Source organism: Salvelinus sp. IW2-2015, linkage group LG17 (genome assembly GCF_002910315.2).
Source record: "Salvelinus sp. IW2-2015 linkage group LG17, ASM291031v2, whole genome shotgun sequence".
Classification (NCBI taxonomy): Eukaryota; Metazoa; Chordata; class Actinopteri; order Salmoniformes; family Salmonidae; genus Salvelinus; species Salvelinus sp. IW2-2015.
The window spans coordinates 38,476,324-38,487,093 of NC_036857.1; the positions used below are offsets into that span (position 1 = coordinate 38,476,324).

Below are 10,770 nucleotides of genomic sequence, written 5' to 3' on the forward strand. Positions count from 1 at the left end.
TCCTAGAGATGAACGTACGTTGGTGCGAAAAGTGCAAATCAATCCCAGAACMACAGCAAAGGACCTTGTGAAGATGCTGGAGGAAACAGGTACAAAATATTTATATCCACAGTAAAACAAGTCCTATATCGACATAACCTGAAAGGCCACTCAACAAGGAAGAAGCCACTGCTCCATAACCGCCATAAAAAAGCCAGACTACGGTTTGCAAATGCACATGGGGAAAAATATCGTACTTTTTGGAGAAATTCCTCTGGTCTGATGAATCAAAAATAGAACTGTTTGGCTATAATGACCATCGTTATGTTTGGAGGAAAAAGGAGGAGGTATACAAGCAAAAGAACTCCATCCCAACCGTGAAGCACGGGGGTGGCAGCATCATGTTATGGGGGTGCTTTGCTGCAGGAGGGACTGGTGCATTTCACAAAAAAGATGGCATCATGAGAAAGGAAAATTATGTGGATATATTGAAGCAACATCTCAAGACATCAGTCAGGAAGTTAAAGCTTGTTCGCAAATGGGTCTTACAAATGGACAATGACCCCAAGTATACTTCCAAAGTTGTGGCTAAATGGCTTAAGGTCAACAAAGTCAAGGTGTTGGAGTGGCTATCACAAAGCCCTGACCTCAATCCTATAGAACATTTGTGGGCAGAACTGAAAAATTGTGTGTGAGCAAGGAGGCCTACAAACCTGACTCAGTTAAACCAGCTCTGTCAGGAGGAATGGGCCAAAATTCACCCAGCTTATTGTGGGAAGCTTGTGGAAGGCTACCCAAAATGTTTGACCCAAGTTAAACAATTTAAAGGCAATGCTACCAAATACTAATTGAGTGTATGTAAACTTCTGACCCACTGGGAATGTGATGAAAGAAATTAAAGCTGAAATGAATCATTCTCTCTACTATTATTCTGACACTTCACATTCTTAAAATAAAGTGGTGATCCTAACTGACCTAAGACAGGGAATTTTAACTAGGATTAAATGTTAGGAATTGTGAAAAACTGAGTTTAAATGTATTTGGCTAAGGTGTATGTAAACTTCTGACTTCAACTGTTTCAACCTCCGTTCCAACAGGTCCCAAACGTGCTCAATGGGATTGAGATCTGGGCTCTTCGCTGGCCATGGCAGAACACTGACATTCCTGTCTTGCAGGAAATCACGCTCAGAACGTGCGGTATGGCTGGTGGCATTGTCATGCTGGAGGGTCATGTCAGGATGAGCCTGCAGGAACGCTACCACATGAGGGAGGAGGATGTCTTCCCTGTAACGCACAGCATTGAGATTGCCTGCAATGACAACAAGCTCAGTCTGATGATGCTGTGACACACCGCCCCAGACCATGACGGACCCTCTACCTCCAAATCGTTCCCGCTCCAAAGTACAGGCCTCGGTGTAACGCTCCATTGGAGGATGGCCTGGTGTCAAGAAGGGCAGCAAAGAAGCCACTTCTCTACAGGAAAAACATCAGGGACAGACTGATATTCTGCAAAAGGTACAGGGATTGGACTGCTGAGGACTGGGGTAAAGTCACTTTCTCTGATGAATCCCCTTTCTGATTGTTTGGGGCATCCGGAAAAAGCTTGTCCGGAGAAGACAAGGTGAGCGCTACCATCAGTCCTGTTTCATGCCAACAGTAAAGCATCCTGAGACCATTCATGTGTGGGGTTGCTTCTCAGCCAAGGGAGTGGGATCACTCACAATTTTGCCTAAGAACACAGCCATGAATAAAGAATGGTACCAACACATCCTCCGAGAGCAACTTCTCCCAACCATCCAGGAACAGTTTGGTGATGAACAATGCCTTTTCCAGCATGATGGAGCACCTTGCCATAAGGCAAAAGTGATAACTAAGTGGCTCGGGGAACAAAACATCAATATTTTGGGTCCATGGCCAGGAAACTCCCCAGACCTTAATCCCAATGAGAACTTGTGGTCAGTCCTCAAGAGGCGGGTGGACAAACAAAAACCAACAAATTCTGACAAACTCCAAGCATTGATTATGCAAGAATGTGCTGCCATCAGTCAGGATGTGGCCCAGAAGTTAATTGACAGCATGCCAGGGCGGATTGCAAAGGTCTTGAAAAAGAAGGGTCAACACTGCAAATATTGACTCTTTGCATCAACTTCATGTAATTGTCAATAAAAGCCTTTGACACGTATGAAATGCTTTTAATTATACTTCAGTATTCCATAGTAACATCAACAAACTTTTGGCCACGACTGTACTGTTTGGGTCAACCTATGTATGTGAACAGACATTTTAAGTGATGAAATATAACAAGTCAAGGCACAGATCATCTCTTACTGACTAACCTCTCAGCAATCCTGTGCATAGCGACGTCAGAAACTATACCTGACTTCGCTGCTCTAGTCAATGCCCATCAGAGACTTCACTCCTGACACTGATTGAGTAGTTTAAATGTCATGTTTAGCTCTCTCTCTTTCTTGTGCTTTTGTGCATACCCGTTAAAAATATTTCTGTCCGTGGTGCTGAATGCACAGTGAACTTTTCCCTCCATGTAGTTCATTGCATGTTTAATAATGAAAATACCTACCAAAAGGAGAACATGGATGTGGTTTATTTCTGTGTATGCTAAAAAAGTAAAATAAGTAGCATATCTGGATGTGATTTACAGTAGATATATCTGTCAACACAGTTATACACAAGATGTACAATCCTGTAATATGATTCTGGGCCGCGATGGCAAAAATATATTCTAATGTGGCCCTCCATGGAAGATAATTGCAGAGGTCTGGCCTAATATATACTTCCATATTTCCAAGTCCTATTCTTGAAGAATAAATTCATTCTGTTTCAAATGAACATCCTTAAGATGTTTCTACAACTTGATTGGAGTCCACCTGTGGTAAATTCAATTGATTGAACATGATTTGGAAAGGCACACACCTGTCTATATAAGGTCCCACAGTTGACACTGCATGTCATAGCAAAAGCCAAGCCATGAGGTCAAAGCAATTGTCTGTAGAGCTCTGAGACAGGAAAATTCTGCAGCATTGAAGGTCCCCAAGAACACAGTGGCCTCCATCATTCTTAAATGGAAGAAGGTTGGAACCACCAAAACTCTTGCTAGAGCTGGCCGCCCGGCCAAACTGAGTAATCGGGGGAAAAGGGCCTTGGTCAGGGAGGTGACCAAGAACCCAATTGTAATTTTGACAGAGCTCCATAGCTCCTCTTTGGAGATGGGAGAACCTTCTTGAAGGACAACCATCTCTGCAGCACCACCTATTAGACCTTTCTGATAGAGTTGCCAGATGCAAGCCACTCCTCAGTAAAAGGCACATGTCAGCCTGATTGGAGTTTGCCAAAAGGCACCTAAAGAGTCTCAGACCATGAGAAACAAGTTTCTCTGGTCTGATGCAACCAAGGTTGAACTCTTTGGCCTGAATGCCCAGCGTCACGTCTGGAGGAAACCTGGCACCATTCCTATGGTGAGGCATGGTGGTGACAGCATCATGCTGTGGGGATGTTTTTCAGCACCAGGGATTGGGAGTCTCGTCAGGGTCGAGGGAAAGATGAACGGAGCAAATTACAAAGAGATCCTTGATGAAAACCTGCTCCAGAGTACTCAGGACCTCAGACTGGGGTGAAGGTTCACCTTCCAACAGGACAACGACCCTAAGCACACAGCCAAGACAATGCAGGAGTGGCTTCAGGACAAGTCTCTGAATGTCCTCTGGCCTAGCCAGAGCCCAGTCTTGAACCCGATCTAACATCTCTGGAGAGACCTGAAAATAGCTGTGCAGCGACGCTCCCCATCCAACCTGACAGCTTGAGAGGATCTGCAGAGAAGAATGGGAGAAACTCCACAAATACAGGTCTGCCAAGCAATTAGCGTCATACCCAAGAAGACTTGACACTATAATCGCTGCCAAAGGTGCTTCAACAAAGTACTGAGTAAAGGGTCTGAATACTTATTTCTTTTTTATGCATATGCATAAATGTCTAAAAACCTGTTTTTGCTTCATCATTATTTGGTATTGTGTGCAGATTGAATAAGGCTGAAATGTAACAAAATGTGGAAAAAGTCAAGGGTCTGAATACTTTCTGAATGCATGGTACATCTGTTTGACAACACTGAATGACAATGATCTACGAGCCCATGTTATTTTCACTCATCGAACGCAGAGTGGGCCTCGGACAGGTGTCAGAAAATCGATTTTGTTGTCGTTTCTATTGCAATATTTCACCTGTTATCCTGTGTCACCTATCATGGCGGCTTAAGACAAATGATTCGTTACTGGACATGGATGTAGGCTTTGATATATGATATATGTCCAATGGGCCTGGCAGCTTGTGAATCCTGACTAAAAGGATGCTTGTGTGGTCCACATTTTTGGTGCCAGTGAGCTCCATTATACATGACAAGTTCATAAAAAGGTGACAGTGGAGCGCCCCCTAAAGGCCTGGAGGACCATTTGAAGCAGTGGTGGTGGGTTCGCCAGGTGTTGTGGGTTCAATTCCCACTGGGGCCACCTTTACAAAATGTATGCAAATTTGACTATACTTTTATCTGGAATAAAGCGTCTGCTAAATGGCATAAAATATTATATTTATATCATCCTTATTATTAGGAACATTCGCAGCAGCCCACCAGTGACAGAATGGCAATCCTATTATTGAAATTAGAGAGAGTTCTGGCAAGAGCAAAGCCAAAACCACTTTGTTAGCCATTTTGTTTCTAGTGCAGGTAAAATACCTGTGTTTTTTTTGAAAGACTGTTTTGACCATCTACACTAAGTATACCACACATTAGGAACACCTTCATAATATTGAATTGCACCCCCCTTCTGCCCTCAGAAGAGCCTCAGTTCGTCAGGGCTGGACTCTACAAGGTGTCAAATTCGTTCCACCGGGATGCTGGCCTATGTTGACTCCAATGCTTCCCACAGTTGTGTCATGTTGGCTGGTTGTCTGGATGGTGGACTATTGTTGATGCACATGGGAAACGGTTGAGCATGAAAAACCCAGAAGCGTCGCAGTTCTTGACACAAACCAGTGCGCCTGGCACCTACTACCATACCCCGTTCAAAGGCACTTCAATCTTTTGTCTTGCCCATTCACCCTCTGAATGGCACACATACACAATCCATGTCTCAATTGTCTCAAGGTTTAAAAATCCTTCTTTAACCTGTCTCCCCTTCATCAATACTGATTGAAGTGACATCAGAACTTTATCTGGATAGTCTATGTCATGGAAAGAGCAGATGTTCTTAATATTTTGTATACTCAGTGAATATGAAATTGTTGTTTTGCAATGTTCTAGTGTTTCATTTTGCGGTTCGGAAGCATACCTTACAGACAGCACCTTTCTAAAAGTTCTAAATTGCCTTCTACATTTTGCGAGACAGTACAAGCTGAGAGAGTGTTTGTTTTTCCATCTTAAGATATTGGGAAGTCAAGAAGTGTGCTGGCAGGTTCTGTTCACCACTAGACTTTTTCTCACAGTGCTCCTCTTATTAATAATGCATACTATTTAAAATGTCATTCTCCATCTATCTCTGGACCCGAGGCCTGGGGGCATTCTGTTGAGTAGAGTGGTACGATCCCTCCTGCTCAATTCCACCTACACGCACCCACACCCATGCAGATCACACACACACACACACACACACACACACACACACACACACACACACACACACACACACACACACACACACACACACGTCTCTGCAGTTCACCTGTCTATCTCCTCATCTATCTCCTCATTTGAATTCAATGCTGTCACTGTCACTTCTCCACTCAAGCATAACATTGTTGTCATCTGTTGCCCACCAGGTGCCCTTGGAAAGTTCCTCAATGAGATTAACCTCCCGATGTCAGACTTCAAATCAACTCATTCCATATCTTTTTTTCCCACTCCTTTCCCCTTTGGACCTCACCCTTTCCCAGTCATCTCCCACTCACAAGGAAGGCAATGCGCTTGACTGCATAGGATGTTTGCCCACTGCAACCCCCCACCATGTCTCTGATCACTACTTTGTTTCCTTTTCTCACCATCTCTCCACTGACCCTACCCACTCAGGCCCTACCCAGATGGTCATGCGTCACCACAATCTTCACTCTCTTGCTCCTATCCTATCCTCTCTTACTTCTGCTAAATCCTTCTCCCTCCTGTCTCCTGATGCTGCCTCTTTGATCCTACTCTCCCCCCTTTCTGCATCCTTTAACTCTCACTGTCCCCTTTCCTCCCAGCTGGCCCGACCTTCCCTTCCCGCTCCGTGGCTGAGTGACTCTCTGCATGCTGACAGAACAGTGCTTCGGGTAGCTGAGCGGAAATGGAGGAAAACCTTCCACTCCCTCCTCTCTACCTTCTCTTCCTCTATATCCATTGCTAAAGCCACTTTCTACCACTCTAAATTTCAACCCTGGGAAACTTTTCTCCACTTTCTCCTCCCTCCTTAAACTTCTTATGGCTGCAGGAGCAGTATTGAGTAGCTTGGATGAAAGGTGCCCAGAGATGCCCAGAGTAAACGGCCTGCTCCTCAGTCCCAGTTGCTAATATATGCATATTATTATTAGTATTGGATAGACAACACTCTGAAGTTTCTAGAACTGTTTGAATGATGTCTGTGAGTATAACAGAACTCATATGGCAGGCAAAAACATGAGAAGAAATCCAAACAGGAAGTGGGAAATCTGAGGTTGGTCGATTTTCAACCCAGCCCCTATTGGATACACAGTGGGATATGGGTTATGTTGCACTTCCTAAGGCTTCCACTAGATGTCAACCGTCTTTAGAAACTTGTTTGAGGATTCTACTGTGAAGTGGGGGGCGAATGAGAGAGGAATGAGCCAGGTGTTTGGCAGATTGCCACAGGCTCTGAGGCGCGGTCACGAGAGAGTTAGCTCTCGTTCCATTGCTTTTCTACAGACATAGGAATTCTCCGGTTGGAACATTATTGACGTTTTATGTCAAAACATCCTAAAGATTGATTCCATACATCGTTTGACATGTTTCTACGGACAGTAACAGAACTTTTTGACATTTCGTCTGCAACTAGGGAACGCGCTTCATGACTTTGGATTTGTTTACCAAACGTGCAAACAAAAGTAGCTCTTTGGACATAAATGATGGACATTATCAAACTAAATCAAACATTTAATGTGGAACTGGGTTTCCTGTGAGTGCATTCTGATGAAGATCATCAAAGGTAAGTGAATATTTATAATGCTATTTCTGACTTCTGTTGACTACCCAATATGGCGGATATCTTTTTGGCTGCTTTGTTGTCTGAAAGCGGTACTCAGATTGTTGTATGGTTTGCTTTTTCCGTAAAGTTTAAAAAAAATCTGACACAGCGGTTGCATTAAGGAGAAGTGTATCTATATTTCCATGTCTAACAATTGTATTTTCAGCGACATTTATAATGAGTATTTCTGTAAAATGATGTGGCTCTCTGCAATATTACCGATTGTTTTTGGAACTAGTGAACATAACGCTCCAATGTATACTGAGATTTTTTATATAAATATGAACTTTATCGAACAAAACATATATGTATTGTGTAACATGAAGTCCTATGAGTGTCATCTGATGAAGATCATCAAATGTTAGTGATTAATTTTATCTCTATTTGTGCTTTTTGTGACTCCTCTCTTTGGCTGGAAAAATGGCTGAATTTTTCTGTGACTTGGCGGTGACCTAACATAATCGTTTGTGGTGCTTTCGCTGTAAAGCCTATTTGAAATCGGACACTTTGGTGGGATTAACAACAATATTACCTTTAAAATGGTATAAGATACTTGTATGTTTGAGGAATTTTAATTATGAGATTTCTGTTGTTTGAATTTGGCGCCCTGCACTTTCACTGGCTGTTGTCATATCAATCCCGTTAACAGGATTGCAGCCATAAGAAGTACATTTTCCACCTCCTCACCCTCTCTCCTCCCTCTCTGTGGATTACTTTGTCAACCACTTTGAAAAAAAAGTTGACGACATCTGTTCCTCTTTTACTAAGCTTATTGAGTCCACTGGTCCCTCTCACACAGAACTACCTTACGCCTTGACCTCTTTCTCCCCTCTCTCGCCAGATGAAATCCTGTGAGTAGCAGCTCAACAACCTGCTCACTGACACCATCCCCTCCCTTCTCCAGACCATCTCTGGAGACATTCTCTCATTCCTCACTTCCCTCATCAACTCATCCCTGAACACAGGCTGTGTCCCCTGTGACTTCAAAATTACCCAAGTTGCTCCCCTCCTCAAAAAACCAACACTCGACTCATCTGAGACCTGTATTCCTTCTTTCTTTTCTTTCCAAAACACTTGAGCATACTGTCTCTGACCCACTTTCCCGTTATCGCTTTCAGAACAACCCTAACCAGTCAGGCTTAAAGGCGGCTACTCGAGACCGCATTCCTCTGTGGCACAGATGTTCTCCACTCTGCCAAAGCTGACTGCTCTCATCCTCCTAGATCTATCCGCTGCCTTCGACACCGTGAACCATCAGATTCTCAACTCCACCCTCTCAGGGTTGGACGTCTCAGGCTCTGTACATTCCTGGATTGCATACTACCGGACAGGTCGCATTGAGAGGATCTGTGTTGGCACCATGTGCTCTCACTACTGGTGTCCCCCAGGGCTCAGTTCTTGAACCACTCATCTTTTCTCTTTAGACTAAGTAACTTGGCTCTGTCCTCACATGGTCTCTCTTATCATTGCTATGGATGACACTCAACTACTTTTCTCCCCCAATACTGACACCCAGGTTATGTTGTGATGGTGCCGGAGGGGATGGCTGCCATCTTATCGGCTCTTAACCAACCATGTTATTTTTTTTTTTCTTCCTATTGTTCGTAACTTGTTTTGTACATAATGTTGCTGCTACCATCTCCTATGACTGAAACGAGCTTCACATCAGAACTAAGATTACTCAACTCAGATTAGACAAAGTGTTTTTCATCAATGAGTCGGGCGGGAGGGATATAATACAGACACCCGACCAGGCCCAGATCGCCGTCATTGGCTGGAGAAGAAAACTGAGATTTCGTCGAAAAAGATTTGGGTGCCTTTTGAGGATCAGGCAACAAGTGGCTAATCTGCCTTTGCCTTCCATCCTGCTAGCTTACGTTCAATCACTGGTAAATAAATGGGACGAACTGAAAGCATGTATATCCTACCAAAGGGACATTAAAAAACTGCAATATCTTATATTTCACAGAGTCGTGGCTGAACGACGACATTAAGAACATACAGCTAGCGGGTTATACACTCTACCGGCAGGATAGAACAGCAGCCTCTGGTAAGACACGGGGCGGGGGCCTATGCATATTTGTAAACAACAGCTGGTGCACTATATCTAAGGAAGTCTCAAGGTTTTGCTAGCCTGAGGTAGAGTATCTCATGATAAGCTGTAGACCACAATATCTACCTAGAGAGTTTTCATCTGTATTTTTCGTAGCTGTCTACATACCACCACAGACCGATGCTGTCACTAAAACCACACTCAATGAGCTGTATACCGCCATAAGTAAACAGGAAAACGCTCACCCAGAGGTGGCGCTCCTAGTGGTCGGGGACTTGAATGCAGGGAAACTTAAATCCGTTTAACCTAATTTCTATCAGTATGTTAAATGTGCAACCAGAGGGAAAAGATTTGTAGACCACCTGACCATAATTATATCCTCCTGATTCCTGCTTACAAGCAAATATTAAAGCAGGAAGCACCCGTGACTCAGTCTATAAAATAGTGGTCAGATGAAGCAGATGCTAAACTACAGGACTGTTTTGCAAGCACAGATTGGAATATGTTCTGGGATTATTCCGATGGCATTGAGGAGTACACCACATCAGTCACTGGCTTCATCAATGATTGCATCGAGGATGTCGTCCCCACAGTGACCGTACGTACATACCCCAACCAGAAGCCATGGATTACAGGCAACATTTGCACTGAGCTAAAGGGTAGAGCTGCCGCTTTCAAGGTGCGAGACTCTAACCCGGACGCTTATAAGAAATCCCTCTATGCCCAAAGACAAACCATCAAACAGGCAAAGCATCAATACAGGACTAAGATTGAATCATACTACACCGGCTCCGACGCTTGTCGGATGTGGCAGGGCTTGCAAACTATTACAGACTACAAAGGGAAGCACAGCCGAGAGCTGCCCAGTGACACAAGCCTTCCAGACGAGCTGAATTACTTCTATGCTCCCTTCGAGGCAAGCAACACTGAGCATGCATGAGAGCATCAGCTGTTCCGGACGACTGTGTTCACACTCTCCGTAGCCGATGTGAGTAAGACCTTTAAAAAGGTCAACATTCACAAGGCCACAGGGCCAGATGGATGTACTCCGAGCGTGTACTCCGAGCATTTTCTGACCAACTGGCAAGTGTCTTCACTAACATTTTCAATCTGTCCCTGACTGAGTCTGTAATACCAACATGTTTCAAGCAGACTACCATAGTCCCTGTGCCCAAGAACACTAAGGTAACCTGCCTAAATGACTACTGACCCGTAGCACTCATGTCTGTATCCTTGAAGTGCTTTGAAAGGCTGGTCATGGCTTACATTAACACCATTCTCACAGAACCCCTAAACCCACTCCAATTTGCATACCGCCCCAACAGATCCACAGATGATGCAAACTCTATTGCACTCCACACTGCCCTTTACCACCTGGACAAAAGGAACACCTTCGTGCGAATGCTATTCATTGACTACAGCTCAGCGTTCAACACCATAGTGCCCTCAAAGCTCATCACTAAGCTAGGGACCCTGGGACCAAACACCTCCCTCTGCAAC

At 44.1% G+C, this 10,770-nt stretch overlaps 1 protein-coding gene across 1 annotated transcript in view; it reads left to right on the forward strand.

Moving 5' to 3' along the window:
- The window catches only part of LOC139029012 (pro-neuregulin-3, membrane-bound isoform-like), a 39,585-nt gene extending 30,966 nt beyond the window's left edge, over window positions 1-8,619 (forward strand). Inside the window, exon 2 of the mRNA XM_070447750.1 lies at window positions 8,441-8,619. Within this exon, the coding sequence (XP_070303851.1) occupies window positions 8,441-8,619 (179 nt within the window). The remainder of the gene's footprint in view (window positions 1-8,440) is intronic.
- Window positions 8,620-10,770: the final 2,151 nt, after the last annotated feature.